The sequence below is a fragment of the Motacilla alba genome, chromosome Z (genome assembly GCF_015832195.1).
Source record: "Motacilla alba alba isolate MOTALB_02 chromosome Z, Motacilla_alba_V1.0_pri, whole genome shotgun sequence".
NCBI lineage: Eukaryota > Metazoa > Chordata > Aves > Passeriformes > Motacillidae > Motacilla > Motacilla alba.
In genome coordinates, this window is record NC_052046.1 from 49,567,711 (window position 1) to 49,593,863 (window position 26,153).

At 45.6% G+C, this 26,153-nt stretch overlaps 1 protein-coding gene across 4 annotated transcripts in view; it reads left to right on the forward strand.

The window, feature by feature from the left end:
- The first annotated feature begins 10,721 nt into the window (after positions 1 to 10,721).
- PTCH1 (patched 1) overlaps positions 10,722 to 26,153 on the forward strand; it is a 73,604-nt gene continuing 58,172 nt past the window's right edge. The window contains exons 1-2 of one of the 4 annotated variants that reach the window (XM_038124206.1): positions 10,722 to 10,851; positions 18,582 to 18,774. In XM_038124206.1, the coding sequence (XP_037980134.1) occupies positions 10,789 to 10,851; positions 18,582 to 18,774 (256 nt within the window). In that variant the 5' untranslated portion in view covers positions 10,722 to 10,788. The other 3 variants (XR_005255239.1, XM_038124205.1, XM_038124207.1) reach the window with 3 other exon arrangements.

Here is a 26,153-nt window from a genome sequence, read left to right on the forward strand (position 1 = left end):
CATCCCTGCTTACTTTGCTTTAAGCCACGCACTGCAATCAGATAGTGTCCTTGGACTGACCTTTGTACCGTAGGACTGCAGGAGCTGCAGTGGTTAGTCACGTAAACATTTATTATTTTCCTAGCATTTCTTGTTCAGTATTTCTTTTTGAACATAACTTCTTGCAGTCATAACTTTCCTGCAGTCTGCTGGTGAATTGACTTTTCCACCAATGCATTTTCAGAGGAAGAAGCCAATTACAGAGATGTGGATACATATTTTATTACCTCTGGTTAGTTCTATTCCACGAGGAGGAATATTTTCTAAAATCCCATTCTAGTAGGACTCAATGCTCTTGTTGTAGACATATTGCAGCAAACTCAATATGTGTTCAATTTTAGAAATCAGAATTCAGATATCCTACAGGAAAATAAGATGCTCAGGCTGCTGTATGAATGAAAAAATAAGTCCAGCTTTGAAACTATATTTAAAAACTCTACTGTAACATCAAGAAATGCCAAATTAAATGTAAATTTTTAACCTTCATTCCTCATTTTAGGGATGCATAAACTATGATTTACGTGTAGAACATTGTTGTAAATTTAAGTAAAATGCCTATTTGATTATTTAAGAGGAAATCTCTAGCAAGAATTAAGAAAGAGAAAACTGATTTAGCTAAAAATTTCAACATTCATAACTTTCTATTTGTTTTAGATTCAGAAAAAATTTGTCAGATTAAACATAGCCCGCATGCTGTCAGTTTAACTGGATAAATTCTAACTCAACTAATTATTTTACATAAGGTGTAGAAAGTGAACAGAGTCTTTTTCTACTTGAAAATAAATTAAATACTTGGATTATTCAATGATTACATGTTTTTAAAATGTTTCCCTTTGTGTTTAGCAATCTTAGCTGGAAGTGGTTTCCCATAGTTTTAAAAGTGCTAACCACACAGAGCTGCACTGAGAGGTCATAGCATTGAATTCAATGATCAGGGAGAAGGAACTGCAGAAGTGCCAAATCTTTGAAAATACAGATTTTGGTCTAGCTGTATAGGTATAGAAGCATCAAGTCAAAGATACACCAATCTGTTCTCTACATAACAGTATGCAAACTATGAGCAATCTTGAGAGCACACTGACCACGCAATGAAAAGCCTTTCCAAAATGGACTTTAGTATAGAATTTTTACTAAGACAACAGGTCACTGTCCCTAAAGAGTGAAAAACCCCATTACTGATATGCCATACATCACACCCATTTTTTCCTTATGACTGACTACAGATGAAGAGCCACTGTTCTTATACAAGATCTTGTTAACACATAGAAAAATACTTCCTTTTCAACCATAAGCTTCTTCAATAAAAGTCTTAGAAAAATTTAAAAAGTGTTCCATGTGTCCTCAATTCATGCTAAAGAACACTTCGTTCTGTATTACTGTATGTTTACTGGCTGCTGTCTAAAATTACAAAGCCGCATCTTAGTTTCATGAAGCACAAAACAGAAGCAACCAGTGAAAACCACTCAACTGGTGCTAGCCAAATATAACCATTGATGAGCCCTATTTGACTCTTAAATTCAGGACCCAATCCCTAATGTGATGGCTAAGAAAGCTCTACTTTATTTTGGTGGGTTTTGCCCTTGAAATCTATTGCCTTTTTCACCACAGGAAAAAAATTGATGTCTCTCCCTCTCCCCTTCAGTTGTGTCACACCCAAAATTATAAGCAGAACTGGAGCTCAGGGCAAATACAAGCTCAAAGCAAGCACTGCTGGCAGTTTGAAAGACTGCAATTACTTTCTTCCATTGTTTTCTTCATCTTTTTTTTTACTTTTTTTCCCCTAGTGCTGTATGATTCCTGCAGAGATTGTAATTGGAAATGGAGAAAGAACATAAGAAAACCTGTTTACAGAGAACTGTTCACCTATTCAGAAGGACCCTGGCACAAATCAGTTTTTCAGTCCATGTTTACAAACTGAAGAGCATTGTCAATATTTCAGAATAACATCCACATATCAATGTATAATTATTTTTATTTGTTTATGCTGTGGCAAGATGAAGAGATCCCACAATATTAGGTAAACTGCAAAAGAGTCCCTTTCAACCTTCAGATTAGCAATTGGCTTTAAAATAGTTGTCATGTATTCATCTATATTGCAATAGCTTAAAAGTGTAGGGGGAACTTTAGCCCTCCTACAGAAGATATAAGAAAAAAGCTTGATTAGAGGTAATGTAGGAAAGCTGTCCCCCAATAGATTCCAACTCTTTGTTAAGCTGTGTTCTATAGCATCTTAATTCATCCTGAAAAATCTGTCAACAGAAAGAGAGGGAGGTCCATCTGCTCTCCAGTAAGATTGTGCACAGCTAAAATAAGCCATAAAAAGCTGAAATGCCATAAACTCATATCCTTTAATCTGAATTCAGCTCCTGGTGTTATCAAACACCTATAGACAGTCCCTATCCTACAACTCAATTTAGTACCTAAACACAAAGACGTTTGTTCAAACCAGTATCTTCAAACTAAAGATTCTTCACTTAACCACCACTTGCCCATCAGGCTACCACTTTTTTTTTTTAGTTCGTAACCAATTAACATTAGAAAACACAAGTTCAGAACAGCTTCCTTTTGGTCTCATACAAATGTCAGGGTGATTCAACCAGCCAAGCGGGCTGCCGCCTACTGTAGCAGCTAAGGATGAAATACCAGGAATTCTGGTGTCTGATTTGAATGCATTTTAGTTGGTATATTTCCTACTTTTCTTTTTCACATAAGAAAAGCCTATCCCAAAAAGACATTTATTACTTAGCAAGAGTTAACAATTACTCCCCAGTGATACATATATATAACTTCCATGACAGCTTTGCTCGGTTTGTGGGTCAACAGCGTATGCCTTAATGAAAGAAGGAAAAAACAGAGTTGCTGTTATGATGCAGGTGCTGAAATCTTGGTAACAGTTCCAGAGCAATATGAAACCCCTGTAAATCATTACTGCCTCACAAGGCAACCAAGGCAAATATTTTCCCAAACTACTCTTATTTTGCTAAGAGTGTCATCTTGTGGAATTCTTGGAACATTCTTCGGCCCTGATTGGCAGCTGAAGAGGAGGATTAGTTTTCCTCCTGGTGGAGTAATCCGTTATAGCTGAAGGTGATTACTTTTAAGAAAGCAATGTGTCAACAATGTGCCAATGTTCCCTGACGTCTACCACTAATGAGACACCATTCTTTTGTTTGCTTTCCGGTGGCATTTCTTAATGACAAAGTCTGGGGTAGTAGGAATGGAGAGAATAGAGAGGCCTTTGGTTTCTTTAAGCCACAGCAACTGCACAGACTTTGATATCAAGCTATTGTAATCTCAACTCAAAAGACACTTAGCACATATCTGTACAGACTTTATTACACCTGATGGATCAGATTGCCCCATTGCCATTACCACAGTCATTCTCACCTTCAAAACTCTGTAGTGCTGAAAGCAATTACCGTAATCAAAGCATAAGCTTTCCTCTTGATGTCACACTACAAGAGGTGTTCCTTTAGATTGTCTAATTTTATCAACCTTTCTCTGATGATTGATAATATTTTAGGCCATAGTACTTCCCAATTAACAGCAGAATTAAGAAAAAAAAGTAAATTCGGAGAATGTCATTTATTTCCTGTAACCAAAGCTATAATATGTGGCAGTATGCCAAAAGGCATTTACATTTCTCTTTAGTTATCTAAAGCAATTCACATTCTAAAATATTCTTTTGAAGTAACATGCCAAGAAAATATGGTTTAGAAACTTTAATGATTTTATGTATGTCAGCAGAAAAAGGCAGTTTTCAAAGTACAGTTTGGCACAATGGACTGATATATAGTTCATTGTGCTGAACTGTATGTTGCTTAAAATTTCAACTGGTGTCATTCAGTCCACATAGCTTCTATAGAGGACATATAGGTAGCATATAGGCACCTCGTTTGAAAAAAAAACAAAAACAAATGCAAATCCCCACAAATAACCCAACCTCAAACCCCAAATAAAATGTAAGAAAAAGAAAAAAAATATTCAGAATTGTCGCTCTTGCAGGATCCATGAGCAAGTCAGAATACTTTATTAGTTTTGAAAATATGCAATGAACTCTTTAATTAACTTGTAATACTAAGACACACAGATGGAAGAATTCTGTTGAATAACTCAACAGCAACATGGTATTCAACAGCAATTAATTCTCAGAGAAGTCAACTCTGTTGGAAATACGCCCATGATTCTAACAATCTGCATTTTTCTGAGCCCTTCCATCCAAATATTATGTAGCCTCAGCTTGCGAGAGAATTGTTGCACAAAAAATTACCTCCACATAGGTATTTTAGAAGCATTAATATCTACCTAAATACGAACCCTCACCTTTCCTATGTAAGGTCAGGGATTTTAAAGTGGATTATTGTTTGTTTGTTTGTTTGTTTGCAGGCGGGCTCCTAGCAGCGTGTAAAGTGGACAAAATCAAGCATTTCCCACAATCAAGAATATTGTGAATTAAAAGAGAGTATAAGTCATAGGTCTTCAGTGAACCAGAAGAGTTGCTCTCACTACTACCAGTACAAGCTGGAAACAGCCATTTGCAAAGCTCCAGCTACCTGTCCAGAGAACAAAATCATGCTTTTTTCAAAGAGAGCACAATGGCACTAGTAGCAATAAAGACAATATACAGAAACACAAGTAAACATTAAACATACATTCATAAACACTCACAAGTGTGTCTTTGAGTCATGCATGCTAGACTGCTTGTCCAAACAATTTGTTCCAGATGAGTACAGAATTCTCAATAACACATCACTGAACATCACTAACACAGATGCTTCTATTGAGTTTCACACATTAAAAGAATATTTACTTAGTATAATAGCATAGTGAGTGCAAAGACTTCATTTATAATTTTCCTTAGTAGTAAATAACATCATTAATAAAGAAAACAAAACTGATTAATGTAAAAAAATGTATTGTGATGCATGATTCTTAGAGAAAGAGGGAAAGAATTGCTCTGTGCATTCCTTCCCTGCTTTGCAAAATAATAGGAAAATTTTTTTCCATTGCTATTTAAGAGAAAATATACTCTACCATGAGAGTTGCAATTGGGTTGCAATTTACAATGCAATGTTTTTACCCTGCCTCATTAAATATAGTAGAGAAGGCTAACTGGCTGCTCTTCCCCCAGCGGAACGTGAAAGTACTTGACAAAATGAAAAGGCAAAGAAACTATACAAAACACAGCTTCATCATGATACTGAGGCATGTGTATCTGGGCAGAAAAACCCTATAGCTAACCTAGCTAAGATAAAACATCAAGAGCAATCTAACAATTCTTACACTTCAGGGCTTAAACATATCAGCAAAGGACAAGACAGATTTCTGTCCTGACATCTAAAGACAAGCAATTAAAAACCTGAAGAGAAGAATGTTAGGCTTCCTGACAAGCAGTTTGGCATTCAGAAACACTGGACTTCCTTGTAGCTGAGCTGCTAGTTTGTTAAAATGGGAAGATGTAAAGGCAGAGATAGTATTTTTTATTAGTCCAGCTTGTACAGCTGGGAAAAAAAGGATAACTTTTGGGTACACAAGCCCATCAGTTCTGAAAAACTCCCTTCAAATTATGCACTTGGGAGCTGAAACTCATAATAAAGGGAAGACATTAGAAATCCTGGATTCCTTAGGGTTTAGGGCATACTCAAGTGTATGTATATAAGTATATAAGATGCATAAAAAAACTGTCTTCCATTTTCTCCTCCAGCTCCTTCCAAAAACCTCTGTGTGCTCCCTAAGCAATAAATTCCTGTTTCTAAACTGTATTAGAAGATAGCACCTCTTAACTCCTCTATATTCCAGAGGCTCAAATACCTTTCCTCTCATTTTTAATTAAACTCAGCATAATTAGATTCACGGGCACTGTTCCTAACATGCACAGAACTTTGAAGTTCATTATTTCTGTTTCAGAGCTGAAGAAAGACTTGTGTACAAATGACTTTGCTGAGATTCCCAACTATTCCACTTGTTCCAATTTATTTTTTAAAAAAGTTGCCACAACCTACCAAACCATGTTCTGGCTTATTTTTACCACATATGATCCCAACATCCCAACACAACTTTCACTCTGTTTTAAAGGTGGAGTCAAATATGGTTAGTAGCAAGTGATGGCATAGGAAATCATCTCAGTCCTGGTGATCACTAGTGTTCTAGGAATAGGGAGAAGAGCAGATTGTTTAGCCCTTGTATAACACTTCTTCATGTGGCAGACAAGTAGGAATGACTTGTCAGCATAACCGTAGCAGACTTCCATGGCTTACCATGGCCATTAATGCTCATGTTCCCAGAGGATTTTTCACCAGATTCCAAGTGTCTCTTGGATGAAGTGGCACATGAAGTATACTCTCCCACAGAGGGGTATAGAACTGGGAAACGGTGCAGTAGAAACAGGATGTTTGTAGACTGGTACACACTTCGACATCTCCTCCTAATCATGAATCCTCTCATTAATCAGCATGGTTTCAGTAGGTACAAGGTGTGATTCTGTCTCTTAGATCCAGATAAATTCCTGTCAACCACTCAGACACATAGTACTGCTTATGTGGCTTTTCTGCGCCACATGAAATCTTTGGTCTCATGGAGATGTCTTGCACCATATTTAGGATGATGTGTAGGATCCACAAAGGGTCACACATATCTGAATTTTCACAGCTTCAACTTAGAGCCTGATGGAGAAGAGACTATACAGAAGATCTGCTTCTCTTTTGCCTCCTGGCACTTGCATTCTCTCTGTATTTCCTGTATGAACACACCAGAAACAATATGTGCTAGGTTAATTACACCAATCAACATGAGAAACTTCTTAGACCAGGTATGGCCATTAGTCCAAAGATGACCTAAGAGGTTTCTCACATATATCAAGTTTATATCAAGCCAGGGATGGCCTGAGAGTGCAGCTTAAAGACCCAGTTATTTACTTTCTGCAGAGTTTTCTTCAGCTCTACATTTCTGTTGGCATGGTAGGAATCCATATGTTTATAGCTGAAAACAATGTGGATTTCAAAGTATTGGGTGATAAGGACATGACATCCATTTTCTTGATAGTGAGGGTCAGGACTGGAGTAATAAGGGACTGATTTTATACAAAACAAACAAACAAAACTCATAAACTTGTTTAGCTTTAGATCAGATCTGCAGATGCTTTGTACAAGATTCAGTTGTGTGCCATTGGGTCTTGTGCCCTTGAGGTGACTTTCTGAAGTAAACTGTCAGTCTTAGTCAATGAATTAGCCATGCAAATCACATACTGTTGAAGTCTTACAAAAGATGGGCTAATTTCTAACAGCTGAGCTCTAATATTTACTAATCTTCGAAAAACTTTCTATCAAAAAAATTTTAGCAATATTTTTTAATTAAGTCAGTGAATTTTGAGTTCACTTGCAAGAATAACAAGCTTTTTTTTTTTTTTTTTGCTTTTTTTTTTTTTTTCTGAAGAGGCCCAACAGAGTTATGGTGTTAATGTGCTCATTAATGATGATGAAATTTTTACTTGAGTGCTCATTTTATTGCACTACAATACCAAGAAAAAGTAGATATGAAAATAATATTTCATAACAGCTGAACATCATACATTAAGTTGTAATAGAAGTGTTTTCCACTGGCATACAGGCATGCTTGAAGGGAAGACTTCAGGGAAGGATAATGAAGAAAGGAATCTGGGGATTATAGTGACTTCTATCCTGAGCACAAGAAAAAAAAAAAAACCAAAAAAAACCCAACAACAACAACAACAAAAAAAAAAAAAAAAACCAAAAACCAAAAAAAACCCCACAACTACAAATAAGGTGAATTCCATACTAGGGTCTGTTGGGAGAGGTTCTGTGTGAGAAAATACACCAGTGGAGAAAGGTAGAATAAATTGCCTGAAGAGTAAAGATTGAAGAAAGGCATGGATAATCTAACTATCTCTTTTTTATGTAATGAGAAAGGAAATAAATTTTATGATCAATGCTAAAATGGAAAAGAAGCAATATGTCTAAATTATAGAAATGGAAAGTTTAGGTTAGACATTGAGAAAATATTAATACCTTTCCAACAGCCAGGACCATATTCCCTACTGTCTGAGCTGAAAAATTGTGGAAGGAGATTTTAAAAGCCAGACTGGGCAACCATCTCCCAGGAATATTGTAGGAACCAATCCTATTTTCAGAAAAAGGACGGAGCAAATCATCTAACACTTCTGGTAGTAGGGTTTTCTGAAGAACACTTCGCCATCTCTTTCACGGAGTTTCTTGTATCCCTAGCCATCAGGATGATACATGTGATACAAGTAGTAAAGGACTATCAGACTTGTATCCATGGCTTCCATGGGCTTCCTCTGCAGAACAAATAAAAACAAAGTAAACAAAGTAAGTGAAAAGCTCATATCCCTCCTGCTTCAGAGAAGAACGCGCTTATAGCTCAAAACCATGTAGAGTTTAATGTGCTGGGTGATAAGGACATGACACTCATTTTCTTGATAGTTAGGGTCAGGACTGGAGTAATAAGGGACTGATTTTATACAAAACAAAACAAAACAACCAAACAAACAAAATTCAGAAACTTGTTTCACTTTAGATCAGATCTGCAGGTGCTTCGTACAAGATTCTATTGTCCAGGCATGGACCTGGCCAAGGCTATGAAACAGTTCTCTTAATCTTAGTTAGCTAGTCTAATTGTGTCTCAAACAGAGGTGCAACACATGGTTATTGACAAGATGGACTTGTCACATGTTCAGAATGGTTTTCATGGCAGAACTACCCCATAGTTGCAGCCAAAATAGCTTTAGCTGAAGACCTTCAACAGTGGCTCAGAAGGAAAACACAGAATTGGATTGAAATATGGTCTTTATCCATATAGGAGCAAAGGGGAATAAAACAGGATAAAACAGAAGCACTGAAGTGCAGTGCTGCTTAGAGGGAGGATGTCTGGTATTCAGCAGTAAAGTCAGTTTGGGCATAGTTTTCTCAGTTTCCCTTCCCTTCCCTCCCCTTCCATGTTTTTCATGCATGTTTTAAAAATCCTGTAAAATGTATTTCCCTGTGCTCTTCCAAGACTTTGTCATTGACACAAGCCCCTGTCATGTCAGTTTTGTAGGGGGAAAAAATTTCTTTCTTACTCATTATTTTGATACTTAGACTGGTTTTATGCAGATCATATATATGGAGTACAGGCTGCTTAATGCAATTGGATTATAAGAGGTTTCATTACAGTTTTTCTTATACAATCTTTTTATATTGTTGATAATGAACACATGAGTGTGTTCATACACATTACACATATACATACACATTATTTTCTTTTAGTGGAATTCTCTAACAGTAGAGTGATATAAAATTTGGCTAAAAAGTATTCCAAAAAGTCATGTGAATCACTGAACCCAATCATGAAGCACATTTTCAAAACATAACACAAACAGAATTTTCTGGGCAACTTGGACACAAGACTGCAGCAATATAGAATGTATTTTATTCTCAAAATATGTTCTAGAGATTCCAAATCTAATAATAAATCAAATGTAACCGACTGGAGGGAAAGGATCATCCATAAACAATGAGTGACAATCTTCCAGACAGGTAATTTTTTCCTTACAATGTGCCCTAATTCAGGAGGAACACTTGACAACACTAGTCTCAGATCCTGTAACAATATCAGCCACCCTGAGCTCCAAAAAAGTAGTAGTAAATTTCTGCTTGTGTATGCTGCTTGTAACTATTCAAGAAAATGTTGCTTTTAAAATAAAATCACCGTGGTCTTCCCCAGTAACGTCCAGGAATTATTCACTGGTGGTAACTTCTTGCATTGCCCTGCTTCACTTGAAAGATGCCTTTCTAGTGAATTCTACCAAAACTGAGGAGGACGGGCATAAAGGTTTTAGGAACAAACATACTAAATCTGGTGCAGTCTGGGGTGCTCAGCACCAGAAGGAAACTCCTTCTCTCTCCTCTCTCTGTACCCATCCATCTGCATATTTCTTTTGACGAGGAAACAGCATTCCACCAACCTGATACCTTTCACACTCTTCCTCCCCTGGACACCGGGGTGGGAGCAGGGGGAGGAGGCAGGGGCTGAAGGAGACCGCGCTCTGGTGCGCTGTGCTGCTGGGGGCAGCAGCGGGGCGGGGTCAGCGGTGCGGGGCTCTACCGTCCTGCCTTCCTCCGCTTTTTTCCCTAAAGTTTATTGTAAAGGGGCAGCGTTCGCCGGTCGGTCACGTGACCCTGACAGGTCCTGCCTATTGAGAGCCAGACCACCCACACAGAGGACGATGGAGCTGCTTAATAGAAACAGGCATGTAATTGTGAGGCTTTCCAGCACTCGGCAGAATGTCTGCAACCTAGGAGGGTTGTTTTTTTTACATTTTCAGCTCCTTCAGCGTAAAGGGGAAGGAGGGAAGGAGGGAAGGAGGGAAGGAGGGAAGGAGGGAAGGAGGGAAGGAAGGAAGGAAGGAAGGAAGGAAGGAAGGAAGGAAGGAAGGAAGGAAGGAAGGAAGGAAGGAAGGAAGGAAGGAAGGAAGGAAGGAAGGAAGGAAGGAAGGAAGGAAGGAAGGAAGGAAGGAAGGAAGGAAGGAAGGAAGGAAGGAAGGAAGGAAGGAAGGAAGGAAGGAAGGAAGGAAGGAAGGAAGGAAGGAAGGAAGGAAGGATAAGAAAAGAAAAGAAAAGAAAAGAAAAGAAAAGAAAAGAAAAGAAAAGAAAAGAAAAGAAAAGAAAAGAAAAGAAAAGAAAAGAAAAGAAAAGAAACGCACTGATGTTCCATTTAAGCCGTCAATACCAGTGAATGAGGGCGCACCCAGACCTCCAGCACGGCTCACCCCGAGCGGCTCCCGCCCGGGCAGTGATGGTAGGTGCCTTCCCTTCGGCGGGGCGACAGCGGGCCGGAGCCGCGGGACCCGGCGGACAGGGCCCGGGCCCGGGGCGGTGTTGGAGGGGCTACACGTGCCTTCTCCGGGGTCCGGAGGGGGCGGGAGGAACCTCCCTCTCGCAGTCGGGGGACGAGGCTATCGACCGGGCACCAGGTGCGGCCCGAGCGGGAATAATATCGCGGGGTACGGCAGGCGGGGTGTGACGGGGGCTTGGCGTGGACCAGGGGCTACGGGGCTTGCTCGGAGCCAGGCGCTGCTCTCCCTCGCCCGGCTTGGCAGTGAGGTGGCTCAGAGCTGCGGTAGGGATGCGCGGGGGACATCCCGCTGATGGGAGGCGGCTCCTGAAGCGACTGCAGTGCCGCAGAGGACGGCCGTCTCTGCATTTCGCACCTGTGCGAGCTCTGGTCCGAACAAGCTGCCTTGTGGGGAGCAGAAACTTCTCTAGAGCCTAGCCTAGGGCTAGGCTCTAGAGGACATGGGCCGGCTTAGTTTGAAGTCAATATTGGCTTCAGCCTCCGTCTTCAGGACTGGACTCCTCGCGCGGCTGGTACCGGGCACCATCAGGACCGGTACCGTGCTGCTGTAATGGGTCTCGTGCGTGCTGCCTCACTGCTTCCAGGGACTGGAGAGTGGGGGGATGTTCAGTGACAGATCTCACCTTCTCCGCTGCCTTAGTCCCACTACAGGAGGTAGACGTGGGGGAGGCAAAAGCGCGGAGGGGGGTGGGGAGATATCTGGCATCGTCGGATGGTTTTAAAAGAAGCGCTGCAGCCAAAGTGGGTGTTTCACAGCTCCTAACCAGGTAGCCTTTACGAGCTAGAGTCTCGCACCAGTTTCATAGGTGTATCTAGTTCCTGGTTATGCTACTGGGGGCATTGTGTGTCTGAATTGTAACGTGACATTGTATCTGGACAACAGGTAGTGTTGTTTAGAAACAATAGGGCTGAGGAGGGAGGGGAGGAAAAGGAATCTTTTAAAATCTGTTTGGTTTTTAAGAGCCTGTAGATATAAAACTGGCAGCCCACTCTGAATTAAAATGTCGTAGGCTTCTCTGTTTTTATCCTTATTTTTCACACACACATGCACATGCACGCACACACGCACACACACCTTTTATTTTGTTCTGCCTTTGCCACAGTGTATAAAGCCCTATTGAGACATGTAGGCGTGATGTGTAAACCGGATTAGCAGTATGAAAGAAAGACATACAATGAGCCTGAATTGTTTTACTTCCTTTTCATTTCTCACGCCTATATCTCTAATAAATTTGTTGCTCCAGCAGTGGGTCAAAGAGATTGTGTCGTTCAGCTTTTTTTTTTTTCTTCAAGGCCCGATGGCAGAGATCATGGAAGTGAATGCCCTGCCTTCTGGCACATGCAAAACTTCAGCTCTATCTTAACACAGACCTGGTGTTGTCCAGACTGGCTAAAAGTGGTTCAGTGTAATTTTCCCCTCTCAATGCACATTCATGACCTGTAAGTGGCGGGGCATTATGCCAGGAAAAGAATCTGATTGGAAGACTACTTGGGTTTATAGAGGTACAGCCCCTCGTGGAATATGACAGTCTGCTAGGGCTGGGATGTCCTAGTGGTTTGCATGGAGCGGGCTGTTCCTCCATCCACTGTCTTCCTCAGCTCCCCGTGCGCTCTTCTCCTCTGGTAGTCCACTGCTGTGCGGGAGGAGCCCAGAAGCCTCGGAGACTCCTCTGGAGGCACATTTCCCCGCAGCCCTCCGCAGAAGAAAATGCCAGCGCTCCTGGGTTGGTGCTGTAGATCCCTCATTTGCTCCTTTGTGGCGTGCAGAGCAGCTTTCCATTAAAGGAGATCAGGGGTAATTAGCCGCATTATTTTGACAAGTTGGCTCGAGCAGTTCCCTTTCTTCCAGGGCTGAGGAGGGGGAGAGGCCGCCCGCCTCCTTCCCCAGGCGCGGGCGCTGAGCGGCGGCGCTGCCCTGCAGAGCTGCTCCCCGCTGCGCGCCGCCGCCCCCCGACGGCAACCCCCGCCGGCCCGGTGGCCAGCACGGCACTCCGAGCGGAAAAGGAGAGGGAGGCTCAGGCTGCCCTGCAGAACCCAGTGCCTGTGATCTTATGTCATAGCCAGAATCAGGTGTGCGGGTGGAGCACAGGGCCAGGGTAGGCCTGTCCACTTATGTGATGCAAACCTGTGTGAGAGACAAAAATCTGAGGGAATAGAAAAAATCTGATTATTTTCCCACAGGTCGGTCTTCTCCCAGGGTCAGCACTCTTGTGAACCGTACAAAAGGAATGCAAAGTGGCTGCACTTCATTTTTGTCTTTTTTTTTTTTTTATTAGGGTAATCAGATGCTCCAGCAGTGCAAATGTTTTTGGTGGGTGTCTGCAGGTGAAGAGTGACCTGGAAAAAATGTGTTAAAGTAACATCACTGTAAATATCGGCTACCCATTGCTAATCTCTATTGGATTGATCCCTTACCTGGCTGGAGAAGTGCTCTGCAATATCAGGGGTTATGAACACAAAGGGAATGTATGTAAGAGGCAGAGCATCACAAAATGAAGCCACTATTACTAAAGTCAATGCTGAAAGTCTTGTACACCAGCCTGGGCTGTCTAGGCATTGAAAGGAACAGGTATGAATGGTTGTAGATTGCAGCCCCTCCACATAACGAGGCAACTTCCTAGGCCTTTACCACATAGCATGTCCTATATAAGAAATCTGAGAGATCCCTTCGAGTTGCTGATGATGGAGATAGCCCGTGGTGTGGAGGACCAGTTGCACACTCAGCGCATGCATATCACAGTCAGCAGTGCTTACAAATGTAAATAAGGGCAGATTGATTAGGAACAACATTATTGCCAGGAATGTAGCAAGCAGGCATCAGCTATGAGGCAGACTGGGGGCAGCCCCTGCTCTGACCACCCAAGTGGAGACTTTTACACTGACATTTCTTCCTTGAGGGGAAAAAAAACCCCAACATACATACACACACCCATCCCAGAAACAAGACCAATTAGATCTCTGCAGTAATTAATCTCTTGCGTATGCTTAAAAAAAAAAAAATCCTTCCAGACCACAGGGAGAGAGGAGAGATTAAGACAATGCTTGTTAAATTTGAGTCTTCGGATAGTCTTTTGGAACCAGTAGTGAGAACGGGCTTTAGGCTACTGTGTGAAGACTAGCAGGCAGGAGACATGTAGGACAGTGCTGGGGATTCCAGCTGCTTGAAAGGACACTCTTCCCTGATTTTGGAGCCTACCAGGAGGCTGAACCAAAATGCTTCTGTGCCCATCCCTTCTTTCTCGATTCCCCTGCCCTGCTACCCGATCAGACACAGTGAGGTTGAGCACTTGCAGAAGCAGTGTCACATCCCTTCCTAGCTAGCTGGATGGTCACTTTCGCAAGTGGAAACTTGAATTGGAGGTGACCGACTGCACCCCAGGAACAGTTTTCAGCCTCAAACAGAAAACAGCCTCCAGCTGCAACTGCTTCAGGTTTCTTTCTCCCATACATACACACCTACGTGTGCCTGCATGACTGCTTACTGCTCCTAGCAGCTTTCCTGGACAGAGTCCTGTGCGGGGCACAGGGCAGGGCCTTCACGGAGACAAGTTTCCCAGGGTGGGAAAAAACCAGAGTTGGGATGAAATCAAAGAAGAAAGGAACCCCCTAGCCGGCGGGTTTGGCCCTTGAAAGGTCCTGACCGTTGATGCCTTTAAGCAGTCTCATGGAGAAATCGATGCGGTGCAGTGCGCAGCTCGCTCCCGCCGGCTCTCGGGACCCTGCCAGCCCGCGTTGCGGGCGCCGGGACGGCCCCGCTAAGAGCCGTTGCCAGCCCGCCGAGGGGAGGAGGACGCTTGCAGTGACAAGGGGCTCAGGGGTTTTGCTCAGGACCACTGCCCCCGGTAGACGCACGGCGGGGCTGAAGGGAGAGGTGCGCAGTGCCGGCGGATTTGTCGAGCCGGGCACCGCGCCGAGCAGGGGCTGCACGGGGCTCTCTTCTTACCTCGGGTCCCCATGCCCCTCTCTTCTTTGCAGCATTTCTCCCACCCCCGCCTACAGCTCCCGAACTATTTACAGCCGCGCTCCTCCGCAGGCGTGTAGCAGCCGTCCCGCAGGAAGGCAGCCCCCCAAAGCACCTCCCCGGCCAGGGTCGGGGGCGGAGGGAAGGGCTGTGGGCTGCCCCCCCCCGGTGCCCATGGGTGTCCGCCATGGCCCGTAGCTGCCTCCGCGGGGAGCCGCGCTGCGGGTCGGGGCCCGAGCTCGGGGCTGGGGGGTACGCGCGCAGCCCTAGAGGCAGCAATTAATGGCTGATTCTCAATGAAGAGAGACGCGGAGAAGCGGTGCCCAAAAAGTAACAATCGCGTGTAGTTCGAGAAATGTTTAGCGCGGCCAGGCTGCGTTTCATGGACTTTTACACTAAAAACATTAGAATTGGCTTTCCTCAGGTTTCGGTTAAAGAATGAGTTCTAAGTTGAAACAGCTAGCTACCGCGCGGCTTTAAATCCCTTAAGTTTTAAATTTTCATTGTGTTTTTCTAACTGGACGGAGTGGTTTTCTTGCAAGGAACTACGTCTCATCTTTAGTTAAAAAGAGAGGGGGAGAAAAATCTGGCACTTTCTACCGCAATATCCACCACCCTGTCATTATTCCTGCAAGCCTGGGAATTCAGCTCGGACCTCCCAGTATTTGTTGCAGCTCGAGGCCAAGGTGCCTCTAAAAGGATTTTCTTTTAAGGCCTTTAGAAATCGTCTAATGCTGCTTTTTCTTCGTTTCCCTCTCTTTTTCTTAAAAGGGAAAAATGTATTTCTATATGTCCCTGGCGAGAAAATTCCGCGAGTGTATTTGCAAGCATCCCGGACGGGGGTCGGGGGAGGGGAGTAAGGGGAGGGGGGAGTAACGCTCTTGAAAAGAAAACGAAGAAGAAAGAGGGAGAAGGCATTCCTTAATGGAAGTATTGCATGCAAAGAAGACTGGATCTCTTTAAGGCTCCCCCTGAAGCTGGAGATGCACACACAAGGGTTGCCGGCCTGGGTGGTCTCTCTACTTTGGTGAGCTGTTGCTAAGCAGCTAATAATAGTCATGTTTGCTGAGTAATTTCTGCCCTCCCCGAGCCAATCACCTCTCAGAAACCCAAGCCATCTGACAGCCCCGGGGGCGGGCTCTCAGCCCCTTTTTTTTTTCCCTCCCTCTCTCGCTCTCTCTCCACTCATACTCCCCCCACCCCCCCCACCCCTCCTCCTCCTCCTCCTCCTCCTCCTCCTCCTCCTCCTCTTTATCCAAATGGAGAGAGTCCTTTTTTTCTTCTTCATCTCATCTCTGGAGCCGAGGGGCTGCAGCTCGGTGCTGCCGCGCACACACCGGGGGAGAGCGCCAGGCAGCCGCCCGCCCGCCGCCGCGGCGGGGCCAACCGCGGAACCCCGCCGGCCCCGCGGCCCGCGGGAAGCACCTCGGCCCTGAAGCAGGATGGTGCAGCGCGGCGAGGCAGCCCAGCAGCAGCAGGAGCAGCCGCGGCCCGCCGCGCCGCCGCCCCGCCGCAGCCGCTGAGCGCCGCCGCGGACAGCAGCTTCCCCGAGGCAGCGGAGGCCGGCCGGACTAGGCGATTCCAACGGGAGAGAAGGATAGCGCGGCGGCGGCGGCCGGGAGATCCCGGGGGTCGCGCCCGCCCGTCCGCCCGCCCTCGCCGGGCGCGGGGAGCGACCGCCTGCAGCTCGGGGTCCGCGCGCGATGTGGCAATGGGAGGCGCGGGGAGCGACTCGGCCGGAGCGGCCGCGGCGGCAGCCGCCGCCCCGCGCCCCGCGTGAGGCGGCCGCGCTGCAGCAGCCCCAGCAGCAGCCCCGGCGGCGGCGGCGGCAGCAGCAGCGGCGGCAGCAGCCCCCGCAGCAGCAGCATCAGCCCGCGGCCCGCAACGCCGCCAGCCCCCCGCGGCCCCGCCGCACCCCCGGGGCCCCGGGCCCCGCCGCGGCAGCGCCAGCTCTCCCGTCCCGCCGGCGGCGGCAACATGGCCTCAGCCGGTAACGCGTCGGAGCCGGAGACCAGCAGCAGCGCGGGCGGCGGAGGCCACCCCGGCCGGGCGCCGAGAAACGGCGGCGGGAGGCGGCGAAGGACTGGAGGGAATCGGCGCGCCGCGGTGCCCGACCGGGAGTATCTGCAGCGACCGAGCTACTGCGATGCGGCTTTCGCCTTGGAGCAGATTTCAAAGGTGCATTCAATCTCTCACTCTTTTTTCCAGAGATACACGCTAGTGGTAGTGCTGCTTTTTCCGCGGGGGAGGAGGAGGGAGGTGGTGTGTTTTCTCGCGGGGGTGGAAGGAGGAGATGGAAACGAAACGGCCACCAATAAAATGCTGGGAAAAAGAGAGGGACGTCTGTGACTCTTCAGTGCGGGAGAGAGTGCCCTCCTTCCCTCCCTGCTCGCCTGTGCCTGCCCTGGTGCGTGCCTGTGCACTTCTCCTCCTGAACTTCCCGAAATAGTCTCGGCTAGGTCCCGGCCTCCCCATGGCTAACCCCAGGCCCGCTCTCCCTCTCTCTGTCCGCTTCCTTTTTGCTTCTCCGTCCCCTCGTAGCGCCCTGCGATCTCGGCAACACCCGCTCCCGGCCGGAACAGGGGAGAAACCGGCCGGCTTCTTAGCAGAAGTTGGGCTTTTGTGAAGTTTTCCGCCGAGCGCCGAGACGGCAGCTGCCCTGGGAGAACGGGGTCCCCCAGCAAACAAGGCAGCGGTTTTCTCCCTTGCCCGGCGGCCGGAGGGGGAGCGAGGGCCATAAACAAATTGCCACCTTAACCCTGCCGCGCCGGTCCCCGCGGAGGACTGGAGGTGCCGGGCGGGGCGGGGGACAGCCCTGGCCGCCAATCTCCGCTGGCCAAAAAATGTTCAAAGTAAACAATCTCCAAAAGCTGTCTTGCTGCAGGGATGGTTTCACTTCAGGGAGCGGATTTCTAGGCTTTGTAAGAAGAGGGAAAGGAGGAGGGAAAAAAAAATCCATGTGGCTGCCCTCTTCCGTTCACAAATATTGTCGTAACTTACAGATGGCTGCTCTACTTCCTAATTCAGATCACACAGCGTCTCCAAACTCTATGGAAATGAATTACTGCAGATGTTACAGCGCTGCTCACCACGTGGGTCTTGCCTCAGCACCAAGCCCCTGCTAGGAGCTGGGAATGGGGGAAACGGCCGCTGCTACTCACTATCTGTCATACAACCCCCCCACCCCCCCGCTCCCCGCGTCTCCTCCCTGTCATTCTGGGGTTCCAAGGAGAGCAGGAAAAGGGACTTTTTTTGTGGCTGTAGAGGTTTGTCGGAAGTGGTTCCTACTTCCCTGGAGCCACGGGTCTCGCCAGCACGAATGCTTTGCAGCCTGAGCTGGTGGCGATGCCTCGGGCAAGAGAAGAGTAGATGCCTCGGGCAAGAGAAGAGTATGGTGGTGGCTGGCACAGGCGAGGGCCCGGGGCCAGACGCGGTGTTGTCACCACCAAACCCGCGTGTTGGTCTGGGGCAAGGATGGCTGACAGCAGGTACATCTTGTCCCTGTGTGGGTGCTCAAGGGTGGCTGCACGGCAAGGCCGCGGGGCAAAGGGCCCTGCTGGAAGGATGCCTGTTCACGGCGCTCCCTCCATCATTCCTCCGGGGACTGCGCCCCGAGAGACACGAGCTGTGCCGCTCGTGGGAGGACTGGGGGGCTCCCCCCACTTCTGCGGCTGCCGCAGCCCGCAACTACTGACCTCTTCTTGCTTTGCAGGGGAAGGCGACGGGACGGAAAGCGCCGCTGTGGCTGCGAGCAAAGTTTCAGAGACTGTTGTTTAAACTGGGCTGTTACATTCAGAAAAACTGCGGGAAGTTTTTGGTTGTCGGCCTCCTGATATTTGGGGCTTTCGCTGTAGGATTAAGGGCAGCTAATCTCGAGACCAACGTGGAGGAGCTATGGGTGGAAGGTAAGTCCGGGGGATGCCCCCGTTTTCTGTTGCCGTCCCTGCCCGCCCCGCCGGCCGGGTAGAGCTGCCCGGGAGGAGCGGCCGCCGGCTGGGGAGGCGGGCGGCTGTCGGGGCGGGAGGCGGGCACTGAGCTGCGGCGCGCAGCCCCGGGCGGCGCGTACCACTACTCCGCCCGCGGGGGGCCGCGGCGGCCAGACCCTGCACTCGGCGGGGGCCGCCGGGACAGCCCGTCTCCAGCGCCCCGTACCCTCGCCTCTGCCCCGCCTCGCAGTGCGGGCGAGCTGCGGGCGGCGGGTTTCCGCGTCCCCGTCGGCGGCGGGAAGCGGCGGCACTGCCGGGAGGCGCCCCCTCCGCCATTTTGGGAGTGCGCGCGGCCGCGGCGGGGGAGGGGCGGGCGGCGCGGCAGGGCGGGAGCCTGTGTGTGGTCCTGGGCTTGGACAGCTTTCAGCTGTGGGGAGCGCGGGGCGCAGCGCTGGAAAAAAAAATAGGAGAGGAGAGAGCGAGGGAAAAAAAGCCCTAAAAAAACCTCAAAACCAAAAAACCCAAAACCACGAAAGAAAGGCAGCCGAGGCGAAGCGGAGCCCAGAGTGGGGCACCCAGCCGGGCGCGCCCCGCGCTGAGAACCATGGCTCCAGGCTGCCGCGGGTTTGGGTTTAGGTGTAGTCCTTGGTGTTTTTTTTTTTTCTTTCATTTTTTTTATTTGTTTGTGGTTTTTTGTTTTGTTTTGTTTTGTTCCCCTTACCCCCCCCCCCCCCCCGCCCCCCTTTTTCTTTTTTCTTGTGGGGGAAATACTGTTTATTAAGGATCACGTTCCCCCGTTAGCTGCTGGGTCAACGTGGAAACAGAGTTCCTTGTCTGCAGCAATTACTGCTCTAGGTTTATGTCAAAGTAGCTTGCAGCAGTATTTGGCTTATAAAAGTTAATATGAGAGGCTGCTCGAATAATAATTTCTAAATAGCTCTCTGTACGTGTATGTGTGGAAAAGCTAGGGTTGAGTGCAAACAAAGTCGGTGCCTGTTCTGAAGGTGGTCTGTCCTGCTCGGGTAATTAGAGCGTATAGGGTCGGAGTCCATTCTTGCAAATGACAGCTGTATTGGAGTCAGGTTTGGATTTGCCAGTCCTTTAGTAGGTGTTGTTTTTTTCTGTTGTGGAAAATAGTGATCTTTTTTTGATCCGTGTAGTGTAGTCCCAGAGCCCAAAATATGAGATCTGCTGCCAACAGTTCCGTCTGAGAGACAGAACAAGGCACTGCTGGGTTCCATCTGTAGGCAGGATGTGCAGTCAGAGTTTGCACTGGTTGCTAACTACAGTACCTTAAATACTAATGAAAATTACTGCGAATCTTGTTTTTCTTTGCTGTTATTTTTTCTTCTAAACACGCTGTGAGGTTGTTGTGGAGAGGTTTCTTTTGTCAGTTTTTGCTCTTAGCTATTTTGTTTCTTCTTTTCTGTGTTAGATAGATTAATATGTGATTGCAACTCCATCCCACATGCTTTGCTGACATTTATTATCCTGATGTTACTGGTACTTGCTTGCTTGGAATGGTGATCCTGTTCAATTAGTGCCTCCTGATTTTTGTAGTCTTGTAATACCAAGAAACTACTTGCTGATGATGCCTCAGTGACTGGCCTGTCAGTAAAAATACAATTCTCAAGTTAAAAAATAGGATTTGCAAAATAGTTGCTATACTGGTCTCTTCTCATGTCATTATTGTTATGGGAAAGGAGTGGGGGGAAGTCCCTAGTATAGAATCTAGTGGAAATTGATCTCTGAGGTTTTTATGGACAATTCATAATGCAGCTAGTTTGACAGAGTTGACCTATGTAATTTCACATCTACTTAGTTTAGTATTTTTATTGAAAAGAAATTAAAACTCTGCATTTAGAAACCCTCGCTTTTCAAAACTAACCAGCAAAAACTACCAGATCAGGGTGAAATAAAATATTCTGGATTAGATTTATTTTCCAGTTTTCCCATTCTAGCACTGCATGACTATTCACAGTAAAGAGCTTGCTATAATGTGCTTTCTTGGTAGAGGATCTGTAAGTGTTCTGCTCATAACCCACGGTGTTGTACAATTAAACCTAACAGATAGCAATTGCATATTATTGTTGCTAAACTACAAACAGGAGTACAGATTGAGAGTTTGAGATGGAACAGATAGCATGGAGAATGCCCTTCTTCCTATGCAGAAGTGCAAAGCAGCACCAAACCTTTTCTTCTGCACTTACATGGAGCTGGTCCTAACAGCTTTAAAGTACCTTCCATAGAGGTTGGTACAGTAAGGGATTCTTTAGATCAAGGTTTCTTAGCAATGAAGTAGTGGCTGAATTGTACTGTTTATTAAAACAGCTGTCTCACTTTACCTTTCGTTTACTGAGAGTTTGGATGAACTTGGCAGTGCTGGCCAAATATAGAATCATAGAATTGCTTAAGTTGGAAAAGATTTGCAATATCATCAAATCCAGCACCATTGTGTTCATCATTGAACCGTGTCTTTAAACGTCACATCTAAACACCTTTAAAATACCTCTAGGGATGGTAATTCAGGGGTGGCCTGTTCCAGTGATTAACAGTCCTTTCTGTGAAGAAATTTTTTTTCCTATCCAATCTAAACCTTTCCTGGAGCAACTTGAGACCATTACCTCTCATCCTGTCACTTGTTGCCTACATCCTCCATTCAGGAAGCTGTAGAGAGGGATGAGGTCATCCCAAGGGTGCACTTCTCCAGGCTAAATTACCCCAGCTCCCTCAGCCGCTCCTCCCAGGACTTGTGCTCCATTGCCCTTCTCTGGAATTGCTCCAGCCCCTCAATGTCTTTCTTGTTGCAAGGGGCCCAAAATTGAACATAGAATTCGAGGTCTGGCCTCACCAGTGCTGAGTACAGGGGTACAGTCACTGCCCTGGTCCTGCTGGCCACACTATTGCTGATACAGGGCAGGATGCCATTGGCCTTCTTGGCCACCTGGGCACAGCTGGCTCATGCTCAGCACCCCCAGGTGCTTTTTCTGGGGTGGCTTTCCAGCCACTCTTCCCCAAGCCTGTAGTCCTGCATGGAGCTGTTGTAACTCAAGGACAGGACCTGGCACTTCATGTTGTAGAACATGGTATCAACCTCATACCATTGGCCTTGACCCATCAATCCAGCCTGTCCAGGTCCCTCTGCAGAGCTTTCCTGTCCTCCTGCTGATCAACACTCCCACCCAGCTTGGTGATATCTGGGAACTGACTGGGGGAGCATTTGAACTGCTCATCCAAATAATTGATAAAGATATTAAATAATTGATAAAGATATTAAACAGGACTTGTCCCATCACTGAGCCCTGGGGAACCCCTCCAGTGTCTGGCCACCGACTGGATGTAACTCTCTGGGCCCTGCCATCCAGCCAGTTTTTAATCCAGCAGACAGTGCACCTGTCCAAACCATGAGCAGCTAGTATCACCAGGACAATGCTGTAGGAAATAGTGTTAAAGGCATTATTAAAGTTCAGGTAGACAATATCCATAGCCTTTCCCTCATCCACTAAGTTGTAGAAGAAGATAAGATTGGTCAAGCAGCATATGCCTTTCCCAACTGCATTCCAGCTAGGCCTGATCCCTGTACTGTCAGATCCCATGTGCTGTACAGATTCATAGGTTACTTGAAATATACTTCAAGTAACAGTTTTCATTTGCTACTGAAACTTTTTACAGTTATTATTGCTGAATAAATTGGCAGTATTTAAAGAGACAAATTTGATATGGTCTGTCTCTGAATACCATGGAACATAATACAGCACTGAAGTTTGCTGGAAGTAAATGGTTGCTTTAAAACCATAACAGAATTAATCAACAAACAGTGAAGTGAACTCTGAATGAGTTTTAAGACCATGCACCTTCCAAGTTAAATGATTAGTAGTCTGAACCTGCAGCTGTTATGGTTGAAATATTTATGTGAGTTTAGAAGCTCACCTGGTAGGCAAACTTTCCAGGAGAGATCTTCAAAACATCAGATTTCTTTCAGATTTCCTGCAGCAGTCTTCCTCCTTCAGAATTTATGCTAGGATTCTTGGCCTTCTCTGAACCTCCTGATACCAAAGTGGCTTTCCTCTCAGCTTGTTTCTTGGCACTAAGTGTGGTAGCTTTGGTGTTTTGGGTTTTCTTTTAAATGTAGTCCTCTTCTGGTTGCTGTTCAGAATACTTCAGTTATTACTCTGTGTACCACAGTGGCTCCATCTATGTTGCTGTCTTGTAGACTTGCCCTTAGTCATCTTTGCCTGTACAGGACATACACCTGTATCTTTTCAGCATATGAACAGATCTATCATCCCCATGTGCACATCTTGCTGCTGGTGGCAGAGGGAAGGGGTTCTCTGCCAGGGCAGACAAATTCTGGACTGGCATTTTAATGGCTGTTCGGTTATTCAGCTTGAGTTGAACTGCTGTATGTGAGTGTCCATGAATTCTGGAGTTGTGGAGACTGTTCAGCATTTTTATACATTGTACACACAGTGAGAGAAAGAAAAGCTTTGCATTGATTTCCTCCGTGACTGAATTTTGTTGGACACTGATGTGCTTATCCATTCATAGCTTGAGAGTGCTCTGGATGGAAAAGAAATCATGGTCATAACTGGATATGTTTATTTGCTACCACTCTAAATAGGCAGTCTAAGACCCAGTGTGTCGGCAGCAGTCACACATGTAAATTCACAGCCTCTGCTGCTGAAAGAAGGTAGTTTTTTGGCTCCAGAGGAGGTTCTGTTAAATGAAGCTTGAAATTTAGCTACTGCAATGCCTTAAATTATGTTAATTGGACCAGCTTATAATGGGGGAGATGGTATGGTCTTCTGCTTTGGTATTTCATTTCATGTCATCATTGTCTTGGGATGTTTTTCTCCTCACTTTTTTTCATTAGCTTTCTTCCTTAAGTGGTCAAAGATCATGCTGTTCTTCCCTTCCTTTTTTGCTTTCTTCACTTTTTGCATTAGCTGAAGCTCAGTCAAACTATTCCCTCCTTAAGTAGCCCTCTTCACAAAGCTTTGTGGCGCTTTGTGAGCTTGAACTGAGCTCTAACATGCAGAGCTTCTTCTTTAAGCCGGTTTGAAGGAAGAGGGTGGATGATACAAATAAGTAGGACATCTTACAGAGAATGCTTCAGAAGCTGCATACTTCAGTTCAGGTATGTGGAATAAAGTGAGTGTGTTCATATTGTAAGTGAATTAGGATTGAGTGTCTATGACAGAAACACTTTGTAAGTCAAGATTTGGGCTATGTGTAGTATTATTTCCTTTTTCTCTTAAGGGACAAAAATCAGGTTGCTGTATTGTACTTATGGCTAACCCTTCTTAAAATATGTTAATCTATCCATGCAACTTAAGAATGAGGTGAAAACGAAGAAAGTGTGTGAATGATGCAGGAACCAGTATTATTTCCGTAGATTCTCAGTTTTCTTAACCCAGCAAGATTAAGTGCAGGTGGAGAGAAAAGTTGTTCTTAAGTTCTGCCTAAAGGCACTGGTTAACTTTACACTAGTATTCTTTGGAGAAACAAAAAATAATAGTAATGTAACATATCTGCATGAATTTGTTTTTTAAGGAGACAAATTTATGTAAATGGGCTGAAGTAACATGCTTGGTTTGAGTACAGTTAGCAAGACTTGACACAATCAAGTAAAATTCCTTTCTCCCACAAACATATGCCTTTGAGGACAGCAGCAGGGGAGTACTGTTTTAGATGTGCATGCTCCTGTATGACGACATTGGCATGGTATAGAAGAAGTTACAGAAGTTACTCTGCTCTTCAGGTTGTTGGCAGGCTCTGTGGCAGTCAAGACATTGTCTCTGATCACATCACCAAATTCATCAGTTTCCTGTGAATCAGGTGACTTAAGAGCTTACTTATCCTCGAATGCTGTCTTACACTGTGTTGCATTTCTCAGCGCACATTGAAAGTTCATTGGAAGGTGTTCATCTGGAAAATTTCCAAGCCACTATTTTGTCTGGCTTCAGTATGATTATTTATTACATCTCTTTTTTTCCACATGATAGCTGAAGGATGGACATCTGAGCAACATGTTTATTTAAATGTTTACTGGTGAAGCACAAAAGTATTTCAGTCCATGCTACTGTTTTGTAAAGGAACATAAAATTCTAATATTTACATGATATTTGTGGATAAAAATATCAGGGCAGTGGGTGCTATGTTCCTTTGAATTTGAACTCCCTCTGCTTCTGTGTACTGCAAGTTGTTAGGTAAAGATGTTTAAAAGTTTTACTTATATGTATATTTAATTGATTGTCATCTTTCAAGAGCCTGCTATTAAATTCAAAATCACTGGAGACCTCTGTTAAGTTCCATCTTGACAGGCATCCATGTCATTGCTCGGAGTTGGTGCTCCTTGATGAAAAGCTTGTAGATGAAAAAAATCCCTGCAAGTTCAGTACATAAAATTCTTCTCTTGTCTGTAAGAGTTTTAATAAAGGTATTGTCTGTGACCATTCTTTGGTCATTAAAAATGTAGAGGGTGAAATCCCAAATTGACTGAATGTGGTGGCAGAACTTGGGATGACTTTGGTGTCACCAGGCCCTATCCATGTACAAAGCCAGAGCAGACTAACAGTGTGCCCATGTCTTAGCCTCTTCAGGGAAGGGAAAGAGAAGCTCCTCCTGTAGAATTGGCACCCCTCTAAGCTGTAAGTGCATTGTTGCATGGTTCCTTCTGACTTTCGGACTTCAGAAGCATTTAATTTACTCAAGGCTGTAGAAAATTAATCTTCATTGTTATTTCCAAACTTAACACTGTTGCCAATGCCCTGCTAGAATGTGCCCTACAGATCATTGTTTGGAAGGATCTGTTTTTTTCTCTGTTGGAATGTGTATTTAAACAGGGCAGCGCCTGGGCTGTGCCATTGTCCTCCTGAGCTTTTGAGTGTCATCTTGTGCTCTGGGGATTTTGCTGCCTATGAACAGGGTTTGAAGGCATTTCTGTAGCTCTGGAGAGCTTGCGGATTTTGGTAGAGAAGTCCTGGTGTGAAATAGAATAGTTGAAAGCAACATTGCTTTATTGCTGTTCCCCATGCTGCTGTTGCTGAGCAGGAATGGGGAAGCGTAGGTAAGCAAAAGACCTAACTCAGCTGTCGGGCTGGCTGCTACTGGAGTTGGTGGTGCTATGTGGATGTGGTGTTGAGCGGTTTGGGCCCTACTCACTACCAGCCCTTACCACCTGCTAAGTGGCCTGCTTTTATGTTTATTTGCTTGTTTTTGTACAGAACTGGCCTTCCTTCCTCATTATTCATCAGCAGCCAGTGGGTTCAGAAAAGAATGAACTCTAAAAGCCATGGGTGCTCAAGCTTTCTTTCAGCATAGAATGCATTAAGGTAAACCTGAAGTACTCACCCTGA